This window comes from Amblyomma maculatum, chromosome 1 (genome assembly GCF_055883805.1).
Source record: "Amblyomma maculatum isolate TAMU_Amacu chromosome 1, ASM5588380v1, whole genome shotgun sequence".
Lineage (NCBI taxonomy): Eukaryota > Metazoa > Arthropoda > Arachnida > Ixodida > Ixodidae > Amblyomma > Amblyomma maculatum.
The window spans coordinates 43,939,948-43,961,579 of record NC_139344.1 but is presented as its reverse complement, the minus strand read 5'-3'; the positions used below and the strand labels follow the sequence as shown (position 1 = coordinate 43,961,579).

The 21,632-nt window shown below is 44.9% G+C and overlaps 1 protein-coding gene and 1 long non-coding RNA gene across 2 annotated transcripts; one reads left to right on the top strand and one right to left on the bottom strand.

The window, feature by feature from the left end:
- Positions 1-1,494: 1,494 nt before the first annotated feature.
- Positions 1,495-5,529, bottom strand: LOC146202241 (uncharacterized). Its single transcript, XR_014702069.1, has 4 exons — positions 4,867-5,529; positions 3,001-3,187; positions 2,258-2,368; positions 1,495-1,553 (listed from the first exon to the last, which is right to left on the bottom strand). It is a non-coding gene; the product is annotated as an uncharacterized LOC146202241 (long non-coding RNA).
- Positions 5,530-9,480: 3,951 nt separating this feature from the next.
- Positions 9,481-14,594, top strand: LOC146202240 (uncharacterized). Its single transcript, XM_084588031.1, has 2 exons — positions 9,481-9,933; positions 10,511-14,594. The coding sequence occupies exons 1-2, from the start codon at positions 9,813-9,815 to the stop codon at positions 10,717-10,719; spliced, it is 330 nt and encodes a 109-aa protein (XP_084444157.1). The 5' UTR covers positions 9,481-9,812; the 3' UTR covers positions 10,720-14,594.
- The last annotated feature ends 7,038 nt before the right edge of the window (positions 14,595-21,632 follow it).

Below are 21,632 nucleotides of genomic sequence, written 5' to 3'. Positions count from 1 at the left end.
TGGTTGTCTCCTTCACATCTTCGTTGGTGCGTGCTCTGTTCCCTAGAGCTTTCAGTGGCACACGTGTGCTTAGGTACAGCTGTCCTCTCGGAAAGCACCGTTTTGAATGTAGCTTCGCAGCCGCTACAAGAAATACAACTGCAAAAGGACGACGTCGCATACGGAGTACAGATGAAAAGAAAAAAAAAAAAAAAAAAGAAACGAAGGAATTCGACGCCGCTGAACCGAATGTCGAGCGTTAGCTGAAATGAGAATGTACACTGTTTTGGTTCATTGCTTTTCATGCTTATAAACATTACAAATATGTGCTCATAGATAATCAAAAACCAGACGTCATCACCGATAATCATCGTAATGAAACGATAATGAAACGTAACAGCCGTTGTACGTCTGTCTAATTGTATTTGGTCACTTACGAAGCGTGTATGGACATCTTCGCAAAGGTGGGACAGTTGACCGCACTACGCTGCGTGGAAAGAGAGAAGTTTCAACTGCAGACAGCGTAACATAAACAAAGTGACACCGAGAGGGCAGCTGGGCGCATTTCACTGACAAGAGAAAAGTGCTTGCCTACATGTAAACCGAATTACCGGATTCCTTCGGCGCACACGCAGTGGCATTAGTGGGGCCAAGTAGGGCTAATGCGCGTGCGCAGCCGGCACTCTCTACTTCTCTGTGCGTCTACGCTATGCTCAAAATAGTAAGCCTCGAAGCCGTGGATTCATGTTTCAAGGCCAGGGGTCTGTTTTATTATTATTATTATTATGCAATGCACCGTAAACGCTTTCGCGGACATTTAGTGCATGTGGTGGGTTGACGGAATGAAGCGCGTGTCTGTATCGGGCGGTCGTGCAGAACAGAGTACTGATATCCATCGCGGCACACGCACATCGCCACTGTTTTTAGACTGCAGCAATGAAAAAAATCGAACATATTTATTAGCACAATGACAGCCTCCCTTTACGAGCGCACATGCCCAGTCGAAAAAAACAACAGAAAATTTCTCATGGTCTGTAGTCTTGTCGTATTTTTGACCTGTTGTCTGACGTTCGTTGTTTGTAGTTCTGTATTGTGACGTTCATTGTCTGTAGTTCTGTATTGTGACGTTCACTGTCTGTAGTTCTATATTGTGACGTTCATTGTTTGTAGTTCTATATTGTGACGTTCATTGTCTGTAGTTCTGTATTTTGACGTTTTGTAGTCTGTTGTTCTATATGTGACGGCATGCATTCTGATGTCCCACAATCTGACATTCCGTACTCTGATGTTCTGTAGTCCGAGGGCGCATGTTCATTTCACATACTGTTGTGACTTTCTTCTCTCCTATTGTGAGAATATTCACACGTGCAAAATGCAACCACAGCCAAGTGAGAAAAATTAGTCTGAAGGGATCATAGTCATTAATTGGGCTATTTTGCAGGCATAGACCTAGCAGCTCTGCACAAAAAAAGTGTGCAAGCATGCCGAAGACATGCGAAACAACACCTGTGAGAAGCCGCCTTTATTTGGAATCCATAAAGCTGTATTTCCACAAGGCGCTTGAACGGGAACACCTGAATGACAAAAAGATGCAGATTTCAATTAAACACCTATTTAAAATGCATTTTTAAACAAAAAAAGTGGTTTCGATGAAGAAAAATTGATGCTAGTTATTTTGAAGGTAACTGAAAAATAAAATAATTATTTTGTACTTTTCCATAGACATTGGCAATGGAGAATGTTGCAGTGACAGGCACAAGAATATTTTAAACCTCATTGTGCTCATTATATGGACCAGAAATGGACAGCACAAGGCCATTTTTGTATTACCATTTTATCAAATCGTAGCCCGCCTCTCCTACATAAAGCCCACAACTCTAACGTAAGTGGTAGAATGCCAAAGTAGTAAGCCTTCATATCGAGCAATAAATAAATGTTTAAAGAGTTTAACAAGGCTCATTGAAAATAACTGAAAGATTATACGTGTTTAGCCTAACCATTACTGCACACAGATATCCTCAGGACAGCCAGTATGTAATGCCCTTATAACTGCGGCCCATGCAAGTCTTTCTCTGCTAGCAAAATCTCCTGAAATTGCAATAGCTTTTATTGCCTACTATAAGCCTATAAGCTTTTATGTTAGAGAACTGAGCAACCTGTGACACCCGCTGATTAGCTACACCTTGAAAGCAAGCATAACTCCGCTGCAAAAAAAAAAAAAAATCCTGTGCATACATTACTCTGTCACCCACCGGAAGGAATACACTATAAATCTTACCCTAGAGAAAAAGGCGCAGACATTTCTGTGCCAGGTACTGCGGCATCATCTTGTAGCGCTTGACCACATCTTCTTCGCTGCAGCTCACCTCCTTCAGCAATAGCGAGGTGTCTGCACAAATAAAATCATTAATTATTTTCTATTCAATCATTCATTTGATTTTGCAAAAACGACAAAATCACAATTTGGATGAAAACTTTACATATTTTCCAGAAAATTATTGCTCAACTGAAAGCATTGATTTACTACTGAAATACTGTTTAGCATAAAATAGAACATTGCTAGGGTTAGCATGCTGAAATACAACTACTGCTCTGACCATGGTCAAGCAACTGCTGTATACATTTCCAAACGAGCAACACATGTTGTTTAGTGTTGTTAAATTTTGCAGCAAATATGGCTTATTTTTTCGTGCTAGCCAAGTTCAGCTATGAAAGTGACTCAAAACTGCTAGCATAAGTGTTGGTGCCTAACAACCAACACGCACATTGAGCCAGTCATCCATTGATAATGATAAAACCGTTTTGTGTGATCTCATCAGCCTTCCCCTGCACTGTATTTCAAACAGCAGCCATGCTTCTTAAGCAGCATGGTTTGCAGCTTGCTGATAGCCACAGTTAAACCATCACCAGCTTCAGTTTCTGAAATACCAAAAACAATACAATTACAATTATATTGTATACAGCCACCACAAAACCAAATGAAATCTCTTCTGCAGTTCATGGAAAGATGTTTTCGTTTACCTGACAACTGATGCCACTCCAAAAGGGTAAGGTGGAGGGAACACTCTTGAGATGGCTCTGCTACGAAGGCTTCCTGTCACGCTCCTTGTACTTCATTCCCCCCGAGGTAAACGGACATCAGCTTGCAGAAGTCGGAATCCGATCGGAGACTGAATTGGTTCATACAATTTCCATGGCCAAGGTGGACCTGTAAAAACACGAAGGTAAATGTAATTGATGTGGCTGATTCTTTAAATAAATAAGACTATGCATCATTCAAAAGAAGCACACATTTTGTTATAGTTGTTGAAGAGACAAAAGCACTTGACTGGATAAAGTTTGAAGCAACCAAGTGCAAGTTATTTAGAATATACTTTAATCGTGAATCAACGGAAACGCGAAACGGCGACGACGCTCTGTGTTACTGGTATAGTACACCGCAAACTATTTGCATATGCAAGTCACAATTGCAAGAATTGAAGTGTTTAGCGATAGCATGCCATAAAATGGATTTACACTTGCGCTATAAGAGTATACTAACTTGACCTTTTATTTATTTTTTTTGTTGCGATTATACATTCGTAGAATCCTTGCCCATTCACCATTATTCGTACAAAGCGAGACATTTAAGGCTGAATCGCATGCACGCGAAAACTCACGCGAACGCGAACGCGACGGCGGCACGCGTCGCGCGAAGCCTTCGCGCGAACAGAAATGCATGTGTCGCTTGGCTCGTCGCTCGGATCTGCCGAAATAGAAAATTTCGCTCGTTCGCCCGGAAGTAACCGTACGTCACTGCCGCTCATTTCGCATGCTTTCTTTATTTTGTCGTGTTGCATTGTGATTGTGCATTACCGCGTAAACTTTTCGCTTTGTACGAACAATGGTGGATAGCCAAGGATTCAAAGAACGTCTAATCGCAACCGAAACAACAGTAGAAACAAGGGGTCACGTGACTATTCGTGCCGATTATAGTGCAAGTTCACTCACATTCGATACGGTTTGCTGTAAATACATTTTACTTTGCCATGTTGTCGCAAAATAACGTCAATTCTTGCAATCGTTATGACTCTTGTTAGATTTGGCAATAGTTTTGCGGTGTACTAAGCCACTATGCCAGCCAAATGCCAGCGTTGTCGTCGTTTCGCTCGGTTCGCGCTGTTGCGTGCATGCGTCTTCCCCAGTAGGCGACGGAGCGAACCATGATCGCTTACGCCGCGCCGCCTTGTCGCTTCGCTCACTTTTTCGCTCACATGCGTTTCCCGCTTTACGCGGAAATGCACAATCACGATGCAACACTGCAAAAAAAAAAAAAAAAAAAAAAAAAAAAAAGAGAGAGAGAGAGAGAGCGCGTGCGAATAGAACGGCAGTAACGTATGCTTTGCGTTCATGCTGTTAGCTGATTGTGCATGCGATTGCGAGGAAGGGGCAAAATTTTCTATTTCGGCAGGTCGGAGTGCCGAGCCAATCGACACATGCATTTCTGTTCGCGCGAAGGCTTCGCGCCATGTGTGTCGTCGTCGCGTTCGCGTGAGTTTTCGCGTACACGTAGCTCAGCCAAAGAAGCGCGTTTCGCGATAAGCATGAACAAAAATACAGAATCGATCCGTGCTCTACAAGGCGTTATCATTGAAGATCTGAAAGGTTGGCGACAATATTTTGCGACACATAGCACAGCTCGAGTTCTCCAGGCAAGACTAATAACGCCCGTACTTGGCTGCTGCTCGCGAACTGTAGTCTGCCGCCTTTGTGCTTTTCATGCTAGGAGGCTAGAGGCAGTGCTCAAGATCAAGATGGTTGCTTAGGGTAAGAGTGACGGTTTAGAAACTTCATCCGTCATCGTAGCTACTAAAAGTAGAAAAGAAAGACAAACATCACATTACGTACCTTCTTCCGCGCATCACGCTCGTCATGGCGTTTCCGGTTCAGCCTGCTAAAGGCCCGGGGCCGTATTACGCACCGCTCTCAAACGGATCGCTCTCAAAATCGCTCTCAAAGGCCTATGTCCTATTGGTCAGTTCTGATCGGTCAGTTCTGCGTCACCGGTGGACGTCATCAAACGTCATGAACACGAAAGAAATGATGACGTTGAGCCCCTAAATATGGCCGCCAATTGAGAGCGTTTTTTTGAGAGCGACAGAAGCAGTCTCAAACGTTTGAGAGTGAAAATGGCGGCCGCGTAAATTGCGATGCGCCGCTTTGAGGCATTGTATCGGCGATCCACAGCGAAGAATGAAGCACGAGCACGCGTTTGACTTGCCGGACAAGTTGCTCCGGCTCTGTTCAACTCGGGAACAAGCAGAAAGTGTAGTGACTGCGCGACGATTGCCGACGAACATCGATGAACGGCGGCTTGCGGTCAAGTACGTCGTCACCGCGGCGGCAAGCGCACCGCATTTTTTTGCTACCGGAGGCTTCCAACCACGATTATACCGTGCTTCCAACGTACGTAGGGAATGTAAGATCGTTTGCATCACGCAGTGCGTCGGTAGCGGAAGCCATCGGGCGGAACGATGATTGCCGTCAAGGATACGGAAACAAGTCGCTAGGCAAGGGGTTTTACGCACGTTGTGAACATCACAATAGTGAGTAGATTTTGTTATTGACTGCGTGTGTTTGCCAAAGAGTTCTGAAGATCATAGTAAACTTGTATTGTGCCTGCTTTATCTCAGATCTGCGACGCGAACATGCGCATTTCGTGACCCTGGCTGCCCCGCCGGACCAACGCCTCCTCCACGGCGCGTTCGTCTAGCGTTTGTGAATGCGCCGTAAAAACGCCTGCTTCTTTTCATTTCATCCTTCTGTCAATTATATATGCGCGAATCAAAAGCGTCCAAAATAAAGTTGTAAGTTCAGTGCAGTTGTGTGTGTCCCTAGTCTTGTCCTTGTCTGCCAGCACTGCGACACCATAATGTTTGATAGCGGTACTCCTGTGCACCGAAAGGTGATCGAAGGTCTGCTGAACACCTGCGTCATTTTCCTGATTAAGATCTAAAAACCCGTGTTGGTGATCGAATGATCTTGATTATATGCATTGATGTGTGCAATACCACTTGTTGTAAGTCGGCTTCTCTGCAAGGCTTTTTTTCCCAACCAAAAGGTCTCGTTCCCACTCGTGCATTGTTTTTTAACAGTTGTCTTCAAAATGACCTAGCGAGAGCTGTCGAAAGGGTTCTGTATACCTGCCCTTTATATGTAAAGCACAGGATGAAGGGACTATTGATTGTCCAGCGCGCCTTGCTCCTCGATGACTGGTTTCGGGCCATTTGTCACGCTCCCTGCCTGCGACACATTCGCGGCTTGAAAGTGAATGCGCCGTAAAAACGCCTGCTTCTTTTCATTTCCGCAAAGACCGGGAGTCTTTTCTGAGGACAAGACTTTTTAATTTTTTTCTCGAAAACAAGCCTTGCAGGGAGAAACTGACTTAGATTTCGGCTTCGGCAAGAGATACATTTCCTGAATATGCTGAGACGGGCTATATGCCAAAGAATGCATGTTGCAGTGAAATTTTGTTCATGGCAAAAGCAATAGGAGACAAATATTTATAGTGTTTAAATTTATTTGCTGCCTAAGAGATCGGGGTGCTTCTGTTATGCAGGTAATCATCACTACCAAGTTACAAGGCTGTCCTTACAATGATGCTTGCCTAAACAGCATTGGCACACGTTGTAAGCATTCCTGCGAATGTTTACGATTCTGGCTGTGGGCTACTTAGTATGGATCTTCAATTGAGTGCTAAAGCACGCTCAAAAGCTGTTGAGATTAGCAAAAGATGGGCCTAAGTGGATGTCATATTTTGGTTACCCATGAGACGGCAACTACCCACTGAAGTCATGGCTGATTACACCAGCGCCAAGCCATCCCAGTCCCAGCTCGCTGTCTCTTCTCTGCTACCGTCTTGCAGCCTGGTACAGTTGGCTGTGGTCACTGTGGTGTAAACATGCTTAAACTGAAAAGTGCAGTATTACAGCAAGGCAGTAAATGTTCATGATGCTGATTGTAATCAGAAAATACTACCAACAAAGATTTTTTTTTTTTTTTTTTTACTGCCACTTATATTCAGTAGAAACACTTATTTCTTGGCAGCAGCATTTCACTTGAGTGTTTTTACTGCAAAAGAGGCAGCATATAGAGAAGCACATGTACCTTGATATACATTGACCATACGACATTGACATGTACATTCGAGAATAAATTACTAGGCCCAAAGAAGCCATTGCATATTGAAGCTACCTATACAAATAGGTACTGTATGCATGGTGCAGTATACAAAATGCTTATATATCAGATATAACAAAGCCAGCTGGATGGTAGACTATTAGACGTCTTGCTCTCTGCTGTAGCAGCTGCTAGGAGAATAGTGCATTTTACTTGGCTTCAGTGCCCAGAATGACTGCTGAATGACAAAAATCTTAGTGACAATAAAATAACTGCTATCATAACAAATGCATTGCTGGGGCTATGTGTGAATAAAGGTTATTTTACACTAATAAAACGTGCAACACTGTCAAGAAAAATGCTAAACAGCTTGAAGACAGTAGACGATGCTAAACTATAAGCATCCAATAAATGACTACGCCATAAATGTGTGATATACACATTTTGCACAGCTACTTTTGTCATTGGCATTTATTTTCTAAGTCTTTTCAACAAATAACCAAAAAAATTCATCTTCTGTTCAAACTGGTATTTTAATAGAAAAGGCTTGTACATAATTCACACAATATTGAAAGAGAATGCGTAATGTGTGTAAAATGAACATATTTTGAAACACTAAAGACTCTTTGATGGATATAAAGGCACTTGAAAGCTAGTTGTCATAGTGCGATCGCAGAAATTGAGCCGATTTCGAGCTCGCTCGCGGCATCACATGCATGATACGCTTGCTTTTCCTGCCGACAGAGTGGACACCGTCTAGCACGAACAGAAACTATGACACCGTCAGAGAGGCCTTGCAACAATGTGCGACCAACACCATCACTCTTACCGCTGCGCGAAATGCAACATACTAGACATCCCTGCTCAGGCCTACCTTTATCGCCTCTAAACTGAGGTCTGGTAGAATTAACTCGTTCTCGCCTCGGTGACAATTAAAAAAAAAAAAAAAAGAGTGCTTTCTTTCTCTTAAACAAACCAAAACGGAGCGTAAACGTCGGTTTCTGTACCTCACACAGAACATCAGCTACTGAACATGAACGGAATGGAGCAGCAGTAGCATCAATCGCAATATGAAGAACCGAGCCCAATGTGCCTGAAGTCAACTGGTTGCTAAGCACAGCAGCGAGTCACTATGGCTTGCACGACAAGTCAGTGGTGAAGGGTCGTGCGTCGGATCTCGTTTCCCGCACTGCAGTCGCGAGCTCTTGCATAGCGGCTGACACCTACTTTACTGATACTGTCAGCTTCCATCTATCGGTAGAAGTAATAGTGTAGCCTTCATTTTCCTCTTGTATTTTCCAAAGAAACAACACTAGATCACATGGCTACCGCTCGTCGCTCTTGTCATCGCTGGTAAGCACTGATGAAAAACACTCTTCAGCAAGCTATTTTCGTGACAAACACTTTCACCAAGCTGTTCACTGCAGGTTCGTAGCCTTTACTGCTTTCAGTCAGATTTTTCCGGCAACTAACAACATCCGCAGAGGACCTCGATTTTAAACTACGCGTAAAAAACAGCAAATAGACTGGAAAATCAGCTGGGGCCCGATCCTCGATATTCGCCTTCCCCTGGCGGCGCCATATTGTCTTTCTGATTGGCTCTGAAAAGAGTCACGTGCTTCAAACTTGTGGCGCGAAACCATCAGTTGAGGCAAGCACTTTTAGCGGTTACGTCAAAATGACGTAGCCGTGAAAATTGATTTCAACCGGAGCTATCCTTGTTGCCTGGATGACAAATACGAATGATTTTGGAGTGGAAGCAAAGTTACTGATGGTGGTTTGGAGAACACTTACGCTCGATTAACCAATGTGATGAAAATAATGGCATACTGGGAAGGAGCGGATGCTCAAATTTGATTGGCTGGAGCTATGTCACGTGAAACACGTGATACGCAGGCATATTTAGATTACGTCAAATTGACGCGTCATGACGTAACTGATGTGCCGCCATTACCGAAAATGCTGACGTTTGGCCGCCATAATTTCGCCGAGTGGCGAGGTGCCCGAATTATGCTAATGAGACTATGGCGACAGGCAAGCTGATTTATGCAGCCGTTAGCCTACCGTAGTTTCTTAGCTTGTTATTAAAAGTAAAAGGATAACTTTATATACACCTTGCATGGCTTTTAAACGCAATAGAAAGGCAAATAATGAGCGCGTATGAAATAAAGGACGCTTGAGACAATCTGTAATGGGGGCAGAAGCTTGCGGCCGCGTGACGGCGCTAACTGCTTTCTTATTTCAAACCCTTTCTTCCCATGGTAAGAAATCATTGGTCTGTGCGGTTATGATAACCCAGCAATGGCGGCGGCCATGGAGGGAGGCATGAAGGGAGGTGTACGCTTTCATTATAGTGAACTAGAATATATATTCTAGTTCACTATAGCTTACATGGAGGAAAGAAAGAACTTGTACGCTTATGAGTGGTCTTCGTGCCGTTCGTCGTCTGCAAGTAGTGATCGAGGATTTGCTGCAGCACAGCAATGCTGTCAAATTGTCTTGAAAGATAGCTCGTCAGTACAGTCAGATCAATCATCTGACGAGGAGTGTAGTGTGGCGGCTTTGCAAGCTCCGAGGCGAGAATTGTCCTGCGCTCGGAATGTTGAACTGTTGAGCTACTGGTGCTTCGGGTGTGATCGCCAGTGGTGAACGCCTCTGATGTTGGATGGCACGAAATGTATTCGTTCGGCCGAGCGACAAGCTCCCGGAATGTGTCGGGCTTCTCGATGGGTGTCGACCAGCAGGGCAACGCAGTCAATCTGCTGGAAATGGTGCAGCACGTCGAGCATCACAGAGGTAAGTGCAATAAGAAAACCTGTAAAGGTGACTGTTCATACAGCGTCATTCGCATTCAAGTTGTACGCAGGCGGGAAATGACTGAAGATTAAAGGAATACTCACAGGACGCATGCGGCGAATCCGATATTTTTAATCAGCACTTTGCGTTGCTTTTAGCTGCATATTTCTACGACGCATTATAATTTTCTTCAACTTCTCTACACTGCACGAACTTAAAAAAAAAAAAAAAAAAAAAAAAAAAAACCTGAGTGTGCTTGTAGTTGTCAAGATTTCTTGGTTAATGGTTTCGACGACCGAGGAAGGAAAAACAAGTGAAATCGCCTGATATAAGTCGTTCCCTTAATTGCAAAAAAAAGAAAGAAAAAGTTAGCCACAATACAATTTCCGCCACCAAGCCGTCTTTACCTGTTACGGAAATGGTTCACTTAGGTTTAGGTTTTGCACTGACCATTTCTTGCATTCATAGATTACACTTTACCGCAGCCTAGCTTGTAGCTTTGATGATTTTGAATGTTCCTGTGCCATGAGTGTTTGATATTTTATTTGCATATAATTTAGGCACTAAACATTTGCAGGTGATCGTGTGGACCTTGTGCAGCCGTTGCAGCACTTCCAATCCGAGTCATCATGTGGTCGAGAAGTCCTGGGGCCATATTCAACATCATTAACCTCTCTGCTAGGCTTGTATAATCTGGGAGGCCACGCCTTGTCCCTGGACGGCCACATCAGATGTGAAGTGCTATGCAGATGGACAGCTCTTTTTGAAGATCGTTACAGCTTGTAGTGTGTGCAGATCACATGACATTGACGCCACCTTCAAATGGTAATCGCAGCAGGAACATCAACAAGTACAAGGAAGAGGACGTGCAACATTTATATTAACTCGGACAGGAACAACTTGATCACCTGCACTTGAGATTTTCACTCGCTGTCATGATTTTGATATATGCCACAAGTGATCAATGTGCACATTCTTACTGCTTCATGTTCGATAGCATACTGCTGAAAAGCCGTCCAAGTCTTAATTTTTTCTGTGGTTTTGAGATATAACCATCTCTTTGGTGTACATTTTGTTGATAGCATGTGCAAGAACCAAGTTCAGCTTTGGGGTGGCGCAGTGGTTACGGCGCTCGACTATTGTTCCCAAAGACGCGGGATCGAATCCCGGCCTCGGCGGCCGCTTTTCGATGGAGGTGAAAAGCAAGGCGCCCATGTGCTGTGCGATGTTAGTGCACATTAGTGCGATGTTAGAACCCCAGGTGGTCGAAATTTCCGGAGCCCTCCACTACGACGTCTCTCATAGTCTGAGTCGCTTTGGGACGTTAAACCCCACAAACCAAACCAAACCTTTCCTTGGTGCTATAATTTTTTGTCTACCATCTGTAGACATACTGAGTGTATTCTACAAGTGCTGTGGCCCTTGCTGAGAGCTGTCATTCTTTGTTGTATACTTTGCTTTTTTGTGTTCTGCTTAAACTCAGTGTGCATTTTATTAAGTGCTTCATGTCAATGAAACACAGGAAGGTACAAAAACGTTCTCCTTCTACCTCCAGAAGTGCCATTCTGAGTAGGACATGCGGGCAGCAACAGTTCACAATTCACTTTGGTGTTTGTGGCAAGCAGGCAGCCTGCGATGTACTACTTCAGTGAGAATATTTGACATACGTGCACCCTGGTGGATGTGTCTGCAGTCGTTTACCATAGCAGAGTCCATTTCGTTACACCTATCTTGTGTGCTACTAGGGTGAAATGTGAGGTGCCCACTGTGTTTTTCCACAAACTGCAGAGTGAAGCGAGCTGTGCTTCTTTGTATTTGGTTGCCTTTATGCTTGTTTTCTATTGCTTCCTTCATATGCTGAATGTAGATGAACAGCAATCAACTAGTTTTCCCAAGGATAATTTGTGCATCTATTTGGTGGTCATTGTCTTTCATTGTTGTATGCACGGAAAATGAGGCCCCCGCCAACTTGTCAACCCATTTTGGCAATTTTAGATTCCACTTTTGCAAAATTTGCCAGTTTCATTTTGCACTGCAATTACTGATGCTTTGTAGTGATGTTAATCAAGATCCCAGATAACCTGTTTAACCTCTGCATCATTTGTGTGGCTCGGCGATCAATGAACATTTTTGTATTCTTCAGTTTTTTCACAAAGGCAACTATTGACTTCTCTGTTTTGTAACTAGGTGATATTGATGTGCATGTGCACCCACTGGCAAAAGTTCTTGAAGGTGGCTTCGCAGGGGAAAGAATGCATTCATTTGTGTACGGGATAAATTGCTTGACATTTCATGTTTCACTATATAACTCATAGTCACAATAATGATGCACAAGCGCAGGAGTGAAATAAAAACTTTTTGATAAGATTGTCCTTCATAAATTTTTGACTGCAGCTCTACAAAATGCTTTGCTCCTTTTGTGCATTGCTACATATCTTGTTCCATAAAATACCTCCCTCCATGATAGCGTTGTGTGTAGTCCTTCCATACCTCTATTATGAGGCTGCTATCTGGGCCATTTGCTTCTTGACACATTCTTGCTGCTGCCACATGCCCTCCGGCACTCACATATGTTAAAAGAGGGTTGGTAAAGCTCACATATTCATGCTCTAAGCCACTGGAGACTGGCTTCATCACTCGAGATGTTTATCGAATGATTGCAGCTGTGTATAACTGCTTCATTACTTTTTTTCTGTTAGTTGCTTTTGTAGCCTTCATTGTTCTTTGTGAGCTTTAAATTGAGAATTTTAAGGAAGGGGCACAAATTTTATGCCAATCACTTTCATTTCATTTATGTAGAAGCACTTTCAAGGAAACTTGTGTTTCATCATCACTTTTCAACATTTTGTACCATTGTGCTAGTACTGAGTTGTATAACTTTTTGCTCTCATAAGTGACAGCTGCGCTAGTTTCACTTACACCTATCCTATTGTCGCATGTGTTTTCTATGTTATCTAGTATCCCTATGCTTTCCTATTATATCAGCTTCAGCAATCCTCTCTGCATTTAACCCTCAGAATGTGCTGCATATTTTGCACGTCTGCTATGTGTACAGCCTAAATTGAACACCACAATATATTCTTAAGATTGCATTCAAAAGATAACTTCCTGAAGGTACAATCCTATTGAACACAGTAGACGTCATACTATCCATAAGTGAGCCATTCTTTTTCGTGATGTATTGAAGAATTTGTGAACAAAGCGATTTCATTTTATCTTGACCACATTCATCTGTTGTTTCTGTGGTACAGCCTCTGCCACAGCTGCATCTATAACTCGGCTGTTGACACTGTGGTCAAATGTCTTGCGAGCCAGCAGAGCCTAATGTAGCGTTGATGTTCAGCTATTGGCTTCTTGCTTTTTTTTTTTTTGATGCAGCAACGTTAAAGCCTCTTTTCTGCACAAAACGCGACGTTGTGAGTGGAAAATCTTGGGCACATTTCAGACAGGTGACATGGCCGAGTACTCAGTGTGATGTCTCTGGCTTCACCTTTGAGATGAATGTGTGAGGTGATAAACCTTGCAGGATCTTTGGGTAATAAGACAGGCAACCCTTAGGCCATGGAAACGCATCCGTACAGCTTGGTTAGAGTGGGCTTTATAGGTATCTAGACAAGTGGTCTTCCACATAATTGGATAACTTACAGGTATATGCTACTGATATGTATCATAGAATAAATACTAGATGTTAGCAGTAGCAAAGTCGATTCACACGAATGAGAGTCTGCAGACAGGAGCCATAAAAGCTGTTGTGTCATAGCGGTAAATGCTGAGCTTGCGTGTCCCCACAATTGTTTTTAGAGCATGAAGTTTTCAAGTGCTGTGCTGGTTTGCCTGATAGCCGTCACACTGAGTGACTTGCTGAAATAATGCTTAAGGCTTGTCTTCCTGAGCCAAACATTTCTCCTTTTTGGTAGACTGCATAAAGGGAACATTCTAGGTGTGGCAGGCATTTATGCACAGATAAAATCATTCTTACACACACTATAACTACCTTTGCCCTGTCCATAACAGAATCAGGGAATACTTGCTCTGTCCCAGGTGCCGACTACCATTTAAATGACGTTGAGTTCCATAATCTTTGATACTGGTAATACTGCGGAACGCATAGCATCCCTTGACTGCAGTTGCAGCCTAGTGGTTTGAGCATTTGGGGACCAATCCTCAGTGGTGTTGGGTACTCATTGGTAAAACAGTGGGTGCTTGCTTTGCTGGTGTTGGGGTTATCTTGGGCCAAACACTTGGAGAATGGGTTTTTGACCCTATCTTGTGTTCCCTTGCTTTGTATAACTAATTTCTCTTCTTTGGTCTCCAAGGCCGTGCCACCTTTCAGATATGGCGATGAGCTGTACAAGTACAACAATACTGTAATTACTTGAATGTGTGACAGCCTTTCATTTTAGGCTGTGTATTGTAGAGTGTGCAGTGCTGTAAATAAATTTTGTATTGTTTTGTATATTGTAATTTTCAGTTTTCTTATAAGCAAGGCTTCATGTCAGGTGCATGTAAAAAAAAATGCCAAAAAGTACCGAAAGCAAATGATACACCAATTGTTAGTCAACGACGAGCTGTTTAAAGCTACAGGGAATGTGTTACGTGAGTAGCAGGTCTCTTAAAGTGTGCATGTTTTACCAAAATAAAGGACAGAAGCTATACTGCAACCTGTTGGAAGAACCATGCATACAAGACGCACTAGCTGCAAATCATACGCTCATTTAAATCACGTTTAGTTTTCCAATGATATGCAATCAGAATGTCGAAAAAGTAAATTTCATGCTTTATTCCCATATTTATGCCCATATTCAGGTGAGGTTCATTTGAGCATGTTTTTGAGTCAGAGTGTAGAGAGTGGATGTTAGACAGTTGCACGTTGGACATTATGCATTGCTGGAAGAGCACACAGGGGATGGCACAGCCAATACAAATCATACAGTATTATCACCTGGCATTAATGAACCTTTGCCAAAAAATCCAGAACACCACCCTGATGTGCTGCAGGCCACATTGCTGCAGGCCTTGCAATTCATGCCTCTTTTTGTCGAATATTGTTCCTGTGCATGCTTCTGTTTTTCTTTTTTGTTGCTGTTACTTTTTACTTACGGTGTCTTTAAAGTCACGCTTGCTTTCCCCTTTGGCTCCCTTGCTTCACTCAGAGACAGGTTCGGGCTTTGTGTATATAGCATGTGCACTGGTTAATGTGTGCATGAATGCTACATTCAATTGACAATTGCTTCAAGAAAATGGTTTCCGTACTGCATCTAGCTCATTGTAATTAGGCATCATATATCATATTCACTCTTCATGTCTGTTCCTTCACTTCCTGATCGTCAAATAGTATATGTGAAGGCATATCTCTAGCCGACCTCATCACCCTTCTCTCCTCTGAGGAATCATGCTGCACTGAAAGAAAGTGCCGGATGCTATTGCAAGTGCAAAACTGGTAAACAGTAGCAAAGGAACTAGGCTGTACCTGACAAATTTTGTTTCTCTTGTGACATTGTGGTGTGATGTGCACCTGCATCAGACGAGCAGTGTTGCTACTTTTATAAAATGTTTTTATGCAACATGCTCAGAAACCAAGCAGAATAATACCGACAGCTTTTTTTTTTTATTATTATTATTTTAACGAGGCATCTGCCACAACAGAGTGACACACTCTGCATGCGGTGAAATGTGCATACAGCGTGCTATGTCTAATTCAGGGCACATTAAATGCCATCAGCGTGAAAGCTAACCTGTTGCTGCCAGTGGGCATCTGGATACACTTTTCATTGCATTTTCATTGCTGCCAGAAAATCTTATCTGCTTATTTTTGCGGCTGCGTGAAAACGTCCCCGCCTCGATGGCTCAGTAATGATTATAGACGCTCGGCTCTCTGACCCGCAATATGTGCGTAGCCCAGCTACGACGATCGCATTTCGATGGAATTAACACGCTAAAGGTGGTCCGATGTCAGCGCATGCTAAGATCGCCAGATATATGGCCTAATCGAGCTCTCCACTATGCGTGTTTTCACTACGCCGCTCCAGTCGGGCCGATATCTGCACGCTACGCCACAGAAGCCGACACGTATACCCGGCCGTAGCAGACTTGCTAACATGATGGAAACGGTGGGCTGCCGCAGGCAGTTTCCAACGACAGTGATACCCTGAGAAGGCCAGCGTTGTCGTCGGATAGGTGCGTCTCTTCTCTAGAGGCAACTGCAGCCCGAAAATCTGTTGGGCGCTTCCAATTCTCAGTCGTAAACAAATTCTTTAATCCTGATACTCGCCGATTTCTCTGCGCGACTAAGTCCATAAATGAAACACGGACAGCTAGCAACATGCAGGCATCTCAAGTGAGGCATCGCTCACACTTGACGACCGGCTGTTTGTGGGGTTTGCGTCGAGTACCGCCGTTCGCTCAGCCTAGCTGCTGGTGGACGTCCGACAGCGTGTGTACTATGATGCACTGTGGTCGCAACTACCGTTACTATAATAGTACAGTACAGCCGCAATGTATACGTAAGTATCTCACTATCTCCTCAGCCTTGCCCTGCCGCGCGACGCGTGTATGCAGCGTAAACACTGTTCGCACCGACCCTTCAGCTTCTTGGCATCGCAGCGTTGGCATTTTTGTAATCGGCGCCAAGTAGCAGACGACGGCGTTATTTTTTGTAACTTTTTTCCTTGTTTTTTAAATTTCGTCATCAATTTCTGTTTATACGCGTTTTAGCGCCGCCCCAATATTTACGTCACGGGTACGTCACAACATGGCCGAAAAGGCGAATATCGAGGATCGGGCCCCTGTTTCTTTGCAGGCCGCCATGTTCACGCCTCGCTGTCGTCAGCTGACCCTCGCGGCGGAAATCGTTACCTAGGCGCACATTTAATTGTAATACTGAAAATGCTTCTATTTTTAGTTGCCGTATTATAGCTTCGAACAATGTTTCTTAGGTAAATAGAACATTTATACTTTTATTCGCTGCGTTTTCACGAAAAATGTTTGCACACGGCCCCTTTATCGTGCAAATAAAAGTTTCCGGGGTGGGGCTTTGCTATTAAGCACCCTAGCCTGCTTGTAATTGGCTAAAGCCGTGATGTCGTCACACTTCACATACGGTGGCTAGATGGGTAGGTGTGCCGACCGGCAGGGCACAAAGCGTAGTTCCGCGTGCCTCCGCTTCATGACGACGAAACTGGCGCTGTTGTTCTCCGCCCGGTGCTCACCGGCGGATCGTCTGCTACTTGTCGCAATCGCATCGCGCGTTTTGTTAACCTCATTTTTGTTTAAAAACATTGCTTATTACTTGCGTTATCAGTCAGAATAGTAGCTGAAACTGAGACTTTTGTGGTCTGGCATTGAAACAATAAACAGACGACACTAGCTACCTGTTTTCTCGTCTGTTTGCTATCTGTCATCGTCCACATGCAAGCGCCGTAGCGGAGCAGGCGCTGCGCTTTTTGTGAGAAGTGATCGGAATGAAGACCAAAAAGGACACAACTTGTTTCGCACCCTTCTGCAAATCCGGCTACAAGTCATCGAGAAAAGGACTGAAAGTCTCGCTGTTTTCGGCGCCGCGGGATCCCGAACTGTTCAAAAGGTGGGAGCTTGCTCTTCATCGTGCCGACAAGAAGTTGCAGCCACACTCCGCTGTGTGTGAGCGGCATTTTATCGAACGGGATTACAAATATATGATAGAAGGCAACGTTGTTAGCCTCCCACGTTCTCACCCACGATTGACGAAAGATGCCGTGCCTTCTGCCCTGCCCGATCGCTCCTGCTTATCTGTCAAGAAAGGTGACCGCGAAACGAAAGACGAAGAATTCCACAGGCTGCCGCCCAACCAAGGCTGCCAGAAGTGACAGCCACGACCCTGAGACAGTGCCGGACGATCCAGTACCTTCAAGCTCCAGTGAAGGTATCTCTACGTCTGTAACCGAAGTGTCACCTCGTGCGGTTGACATTGACTTCACCACCTGCACGGTATCCCACAGCGGCTGGACACATCACTCTATTGAAGATTCTGGCGTCTCTGCGTTCTCGACTTGCAGAAAAAGCGGACAGAGCATCGTTCTGGTGAAAGTAATACTCCTGGAGCACTGTGCGTCAAAACTGCGAGCCACCGTGTCCGTGCAAGGCGCCGTAACACAGAAGCTGGATTTGGAAACTCTTGAACAGATTGGGGACCTTTGGCTGACGTGGATGCCATGATTCCATGTCAGGGCATAAAATGCAATGACCAACTTGACACCGTCCTCGCGAAATCCAAGAATATAAGAATCCACGGAAACACAACATTCAGCTCCAAATGCGTCGGCATATCGCCACAAGTCAAGGAGACTGTTTGCATTGCCGATACGCAAAAAAGTTGCTCCTAAATCAGCTCGTACAAAAGAACAAAGGACCGGAGGTCGAGGGAGCGCGAAAAGAAGAGAAAGCTTGTAACCGCAAAGTTCAAGAGACTGAAGCGAAATATGTTTACTCTTGAGACAAAACTGGAAGAAATGAGGAGGAAGAACTCAAAACTAGAAAGCTGCGCGCTCATGTCAAGAATAGAAAATTTGCCAGTAAGACAACAGTCACAAGTCATGGCCTGTTTAAATGCTTCAAAGCGGAAAAGCACGAAGAGTTTTAAGTACCAGCGCGAGTGGCTGCTCGAATGCTTGATAATGCGGATGAGGAGCAAACGGCTTTATGAGCACCTGCGCAAGGAGAAGATCATGCTGCTGCCAGGCAGAACGTGTCTCCAACGGTACCTGCGCGGATTTCGAAGCGGATTCGGCTTCAACAAACGGGTGTTTGCTGCATTGAAGGAAAAATGCATATGCATGACGGAGCAGCAACGTCATGGCGGCATTATATGATGGATGAAATTAAACTTTCCGAGAACCTGACGGTCAGTCACTACGGGAAAGTGAACGGTTTGGTGGACCTCGAAAAATTTTCATCTAGCTCCAGCTCAGAATTGGAGGATCACGCCCTAGTTGTTCTCTTCCAACCATTCACGGGAAAGTGGCACCAGGTGCTTGGCGTTTTCGCCTCGAAGGGGAACGTGAAAGCTGATGTGCTAGCAAAAATTATGGTGGAGGGTGTGATAACAACAGACGCTGCTAGCTGGAATCGTTCCATGTGCGTATTTTTGCAATTTCTGGGAAAGCAGGACAAGTTAGAAAGTCTCGCAGACTTCGCCTCTTTTCTGCAGCTCAAATCTCCGCCTATGATCGGTTGTGAGGAGCATAAGATTGAGATCACTAACAGCGTCGTCAAGTTTTACTCTATCATGCGCCTCCACTTCTTGGTCAAGAGCAAGAACCTGGCCCGTGAAAACGCGCGAAAAAAAAGAAGACACCTGAAATTAAGACGCGTGCTTTGAACGCATAGACATGATTTTGGGGTGTGTTACTTCACTGACTCAAAAACACTGTGCATGTCATTTATTGCACTTTCAAAAGTTCAGCTAGAAGATACCGTTTTGCAATACAAGCTTATGCACTCGTTTTATTTTATTTATTCGCAAGGTCTGCTTACGCCCATGCACACGCATAAATCACAGCTGAACACTGTGTTAATATATATTCGCGTTGCCTTGTGATGGCGTGGAACATTTAATGGAAAAAAAAATTAAGAACGAGGAAGTGACATAACAGTGTTTGGAGTTGCTTGCCTGAAAAATCGGGAACGCAGCAAACACGCTGTACGTAAAAAAAACAGCCTTAAATTCGGCTCCCCTGCCTTTGTAATATGTTTACATCCCTTCCCTATTCCCGTAAGACAGCTTGTTTGCAATAAACTCATTTGCACTTGGAAAAAAGTGAAGCGAGTCGCTTTCTGTCATGCGTGGCGACGGCCGGAGGAAACGGTCATGAACCGGGCTTTCGCTGGTGGCGCCACTGCGGCGTCATGAAGAAAAGGCACGCGTTACCCCCGCCGGTCGGCACACCTACCCATCTAGACACCGTACTTCACATGTCTGAGCCTCGTCATTTTGACGTCACGCTCTCAAACTTGAGAGCGATTTTGAGAGCGGTGCGTAATACGGCCCCCGTTCACACTTGCGACTAGCAGCGGTCGCGCGACCGTTTTGGTCGAAAAGCGACAGTCGCAAATGGTCGCATCGGTCGAAAAGCGACTGCCGCTGGCCGATCGGGCACTGCTCGAATTTTCAGTCGCGCGACTACTAGTCGCAAACCATTTCACCAATCAGCGAGGTCTCGGAGTACTCGATCGAGCACCTTCTCAATGCAATTAAAGAATACCCCTACCTTTTCTACAAACGGCACCCGGAATTCAAAGGCAGGGAGATAGGATATGGCCTGGGAGGAGATTGGAAAGATATTCGGACTATCCGGTAAATACCATGAACTTTTGAGAAATGGGTTTTTCACGCAGGTGCAACATTTTATATTGACACCACGGTAATTGACATCGTCTATTCGTCGTCGGCGTTCTCTTGGAAACACGAGAGCGCGGCATGCGTACCGGCTCGCCTGAAAAAGCTGAAGTGTCTGGCAGGCGGCAGCTACCGACGTTCACTGTCATCGCCCAGCAGCTCTCCTACTCCCAACTCGTTCGGAACGAACGAGACGGCGACTGTCGCAAGTGTGAACATCGGTAGTGGCGAGCTCCTCTCCTCTGGTCGCGCGACTGGTAGTCGCGCGTCCTCATCTAGTCGCAAGTGTGAATAGACCTTAAAGGCCCGTTCACACTTGCGACTAGCAGCGGTCGCGCGACCGTTTTGGTCGAAAAGCGACAGTCGCAAATGGTCGCATCGGTCGAAAAGCGACTGCCGCGGGCCGATCGGGCACTGCTCGAATTTCTAGTCGCGCGACTACTAGTCGCAAACCATTTCACCAATCAGCGAGGTCCCGGAGTACTCGATCGAGCACCTTCTCGATGCAATTAAAGAATACCCCTTCCTTTTCAACAAACGGCATCCGGAATTCAAAGGCAGGGAGAAGGATATGGCCTGGGAGGAGATTGGAGAGATATTCGGACTATCCGGTACTATGAACTTTTGAGAAATGGGTTTTTCACGCAGGCGCAACATTTTATATCGACACCGTCTATTCATCGTCGGCGTTCTCGCCTGAAAAAGCTGAAGTGTCTGGCAAGCGGCTGCTACCGACGTTCGCTGTCAGCGCCCTGCAGCTTTCCTACTCCCAACTCGTTTTTCGTGAAGGCGACAGTCGCAAGTGTGAACATAGCTCCTCTCCTCTAGTCGCGCGACTGGTAGTCGCGCGACCTCATCTAGTCGCAAGTGTGAATAGACCTTAAGCCGTCTGCTCCATCCCTCCATTTCTTCGTCTGCTGTTAAGTGCAGCGTTACGATTCATTTCACGCTTCAGAATACAATTCAAAACACATCGTAGCAAAGAGACGCTTACCTGTAATATGAAATATAGGTGCAATGTGGTGGGCGCCGCGCGGATTTTCTTCGCCTTCCCAAAATCTTCAACATCGTTCTGTCGAAGTTTCCAATGTCCCGCGGTGAGGACTTTCGCACTGTGTCTTCTCAGATGATATAGCACTTGTGCTCGTTCTCGTGTTAAATGAGTACGAACAGAAACGTCGCAGATCAGCATAAAGTCACCGAAGGAGAAAGACGACTGCACGGGCAGCACTGACGTGATCCGCGAGACGAACAACGCGGCATCTTGCTAACTTGAGTGGACGAGGAGGAAGCGAAGAAAGAAACAAAAAAGGGAGGGAGGGGGGGG

What these genes read in the sequence shown, in the direction of transcription:
- LOC146202240 (XM_084588031.1), top strand. Translation starts at nt 9,813, where the DNA reads ATGTATTCGTTCGGCCGAGCGACAAGCTCCCGGAATGTGTCGGGCTTC. An exon ending in GCACGTCGAGCATCACAGAG is followed by an intron (nt 9,934 to 10,510) that starts GTAAGTGCAATA and finishes AAACATTTGCAG; the next exon opens with GTGATCGTGTGGACCTTGTG.